This window comes from Chaetura pelagica, unplaced genomic scaffold (assembly GCF_000747805.2).
Source record: "Chaetura pelagica isolate M959 unplaced genomic scaffold, ChaPel_1.0 scaffold559, whole genome shotgun sequence".
NCBI classification, from domain to species: Eukaryota; Metazoa; Chordata; class Aves; order Apodiformes; family Apodidae; genus Chaetura; species Chaetura pelagica.
The window spans coordinates 566,161-568,274 of NW_009970722.1; the positions used below are offsets into that span (position 1 = coordinate 566,161).

The following is a 2,114-nucleotide window of genomic DNA, read 5'->3' on the forward strand; positions in this document are numbered from 1 at the left end:
TCAAAAAGCAAGCAACAAAGTAGGCACTGAGTAGGAAGACACATCCTCCATCTTTGTAATATAATAAGCAAGATCCTGCTGTATAAAAAACTATCTTTCTGCCATTTTTTTCAATTCAACCTGAAAGAAGCATCTATAAAATCAAACCTGTTACGAAGACATCTGCGTTCACTTTGCTTGCACAGCCGCATCTCACGTAGTCTGTGTGTTCATTGTATGAGACTACTTCTTTAGCCCTTGGAATATTCCAGACACTTGATGAATAATCATCACCACCAGAAAATATATTGTATTTATCGGACAGGAAGCCCACTGCATGAATAGCTCTAGAAATCAAAGTCCACAATATTAAAAGTTAAAAGATATCCATGTTTCTAGACAGTTAATCTGTACTAAGAGGTCATTAAAGTATTATCTCTAACTTAAAAGTGCAATGTATTTACTCTTGGAAGTTACAAAGCCTCACTTCAGAGGTTCAAAACACACTAGTTCTTGTATTTCCAGTCAAAAAAGGGTCATGCTGCCAAACACTCACTTAAGCACTGATATGATCTGCCTTAAATGTTTTACAGATCTGATTTGAAAGCTGAAAATTCTGCATTGGTTACTTACAGGTTTGTGTACTAGTACTGCTCTTTAGAAAAAAAAATCCCACCTACTAGTGAGTTTTAAGTATGACTGGGTTGGACATGCTTCTTGTCTTTCAGTATCTCTAAATCTTGTGTTATCATCGTACCATCCCAACAGAAAATGACTATGACAGAAACTCTTATTACAGTCAACCTAGTGGTTAGGACATAAGATCAACACCCAATCTACTACTACAGACTAGACACAGACACACTCTCAAGGTCTGACAGTGCTTTCCTGGGAAAGGAAGCTTTTTATTTCTTTAGGTAGACAAAACATGTATTGGTCTTCCACAGCACAGCAACCTGTTTAATCTAAGTGTTATCATTGTCTTCTCACTGGAATATCAGCACTCCTCTTCAATATCCTTTTTCTCCCCAACGCCACCCTGCCATCATGCACTTTTTTCTGCTTGTTTGGGGTTTTTTTAAGGGATTCCTTCTCTTCCTGGGGTACTTCTTCACTGTTTCTGTTTAGCCACTTATTAGAACTCCCTTTTTCCTGCCATCACGGAACCACAACACCCAACACCTTAACAAGACACCTACCTAAACTAGAGCATGCATTTACTCCCGCACAGGTCAACACAACAAACAAGCTCTTTGCAGAGACAGGGAAACACCGAGCGGCCTTACTTGGTGTGGCCGTCAAACTGCCTGAGGGGCGCCTTCCCGCCCACGTCGAAGAGGCGGATGCTGCCCTCCTCGCTGCCCGCCACCAGCAGGCTGCCGTCCTCCCGGTAGGTCGCGCAGTACGCGGCGTCCTTGAAGCGAGAAAACGTTTTGACCGGCTCCTGAGAGTAGCGGCCGTAAATGTGGATCTAGCAAAAGCAGGAAGGCGTTAAGGCTGCTCACGTGGTGCCAACGGAGGGCAAGGACGGAAAGCTGGGAAAAGCCACTCACCCTGGAGGAGGCTGTCACGGCGTAGTTGTACGGAGCAACCGGGGAGAAGTCGATTTTATTTACGGCACCGAACTCCTTTATCTGAACAGGTGTCTAAAATAATTGCAGTGAAGACGATTAAACACACATTTCCATCCGAAAAGAAAGCAACAAAGCCTGTTCTTTCTGGAAAGAGCTCAAACTTATGTTTCTTAAATATAACCCTACTGGGTTTCCCTTCTACCACTTCTGCTTTTACCATTTTTTTCCAATTCACGCATTCCAGCTGACTAATTAATCATGAGCCTGGAGACAAAAAAATACCACCTTGTTAACTCGCACGAGTTTCAAAACACTTCGATTCATCGCACAAAAGCCACAAAAACAGTATCCTAGGCAGCGACTCTGCCTGCCGGACTCATCCGGGGCACGGCCGGCCCGGTTTCCTAGGAGGCCGTTTCACGGGCTCCGGGGCAGCGCTTAAAGGCCGCACAAACCGGCGGGGAAAGACAGCAGGGACAGCAGAGAGCGGGCCCGCAGGCCCTTCCCGCCCGGGGGGTCCCCCGGCCCCAGCCCCGCAAGGGCCGCGCCCTACCTTGTAGC

General features: G+C 45.7%; 1 protein-coding gene across 1 annotated transcript in view; it reads right to left on the reverse strand.

Annotated features, from left to right (window-relative positions):
- Nucleotides 1-1,877, reverse strand: part of UTP15 (UTP15, U3 small nucleolar ribonucleoprotein, homolog (S. cerevisiae)) — an 8,389-nt gene extending 6,512 nt beyond the window's left edge. The window contains exons 1-4 of the mRNA XM_010006382.1: nucleotides 1,836-1,877; nucleotides 1,533-1,625; nucleotides 1,266-1,450; nucleotides 148-326 (exon numbers count right to left, since the gene is read on the reverse strand). Of these exons, the coding sequence (XP_010004684.1) occupies nucleotides 148-326; nucleotides 1,266-1,450; nucleotides 1,533-1,625; nucleotides 1,836-1,877 (499 nt within the window). The remainder of the gene's footprint in view (nucleotides 1-147; nucleotides 327-1,265; nucleotides 1,451-1,532; nucleotides 1,626-1,835) is intronic.
- Between the last annotated feature and the right edge of the window lie 237 nt (nucleotides 1,878-2,114).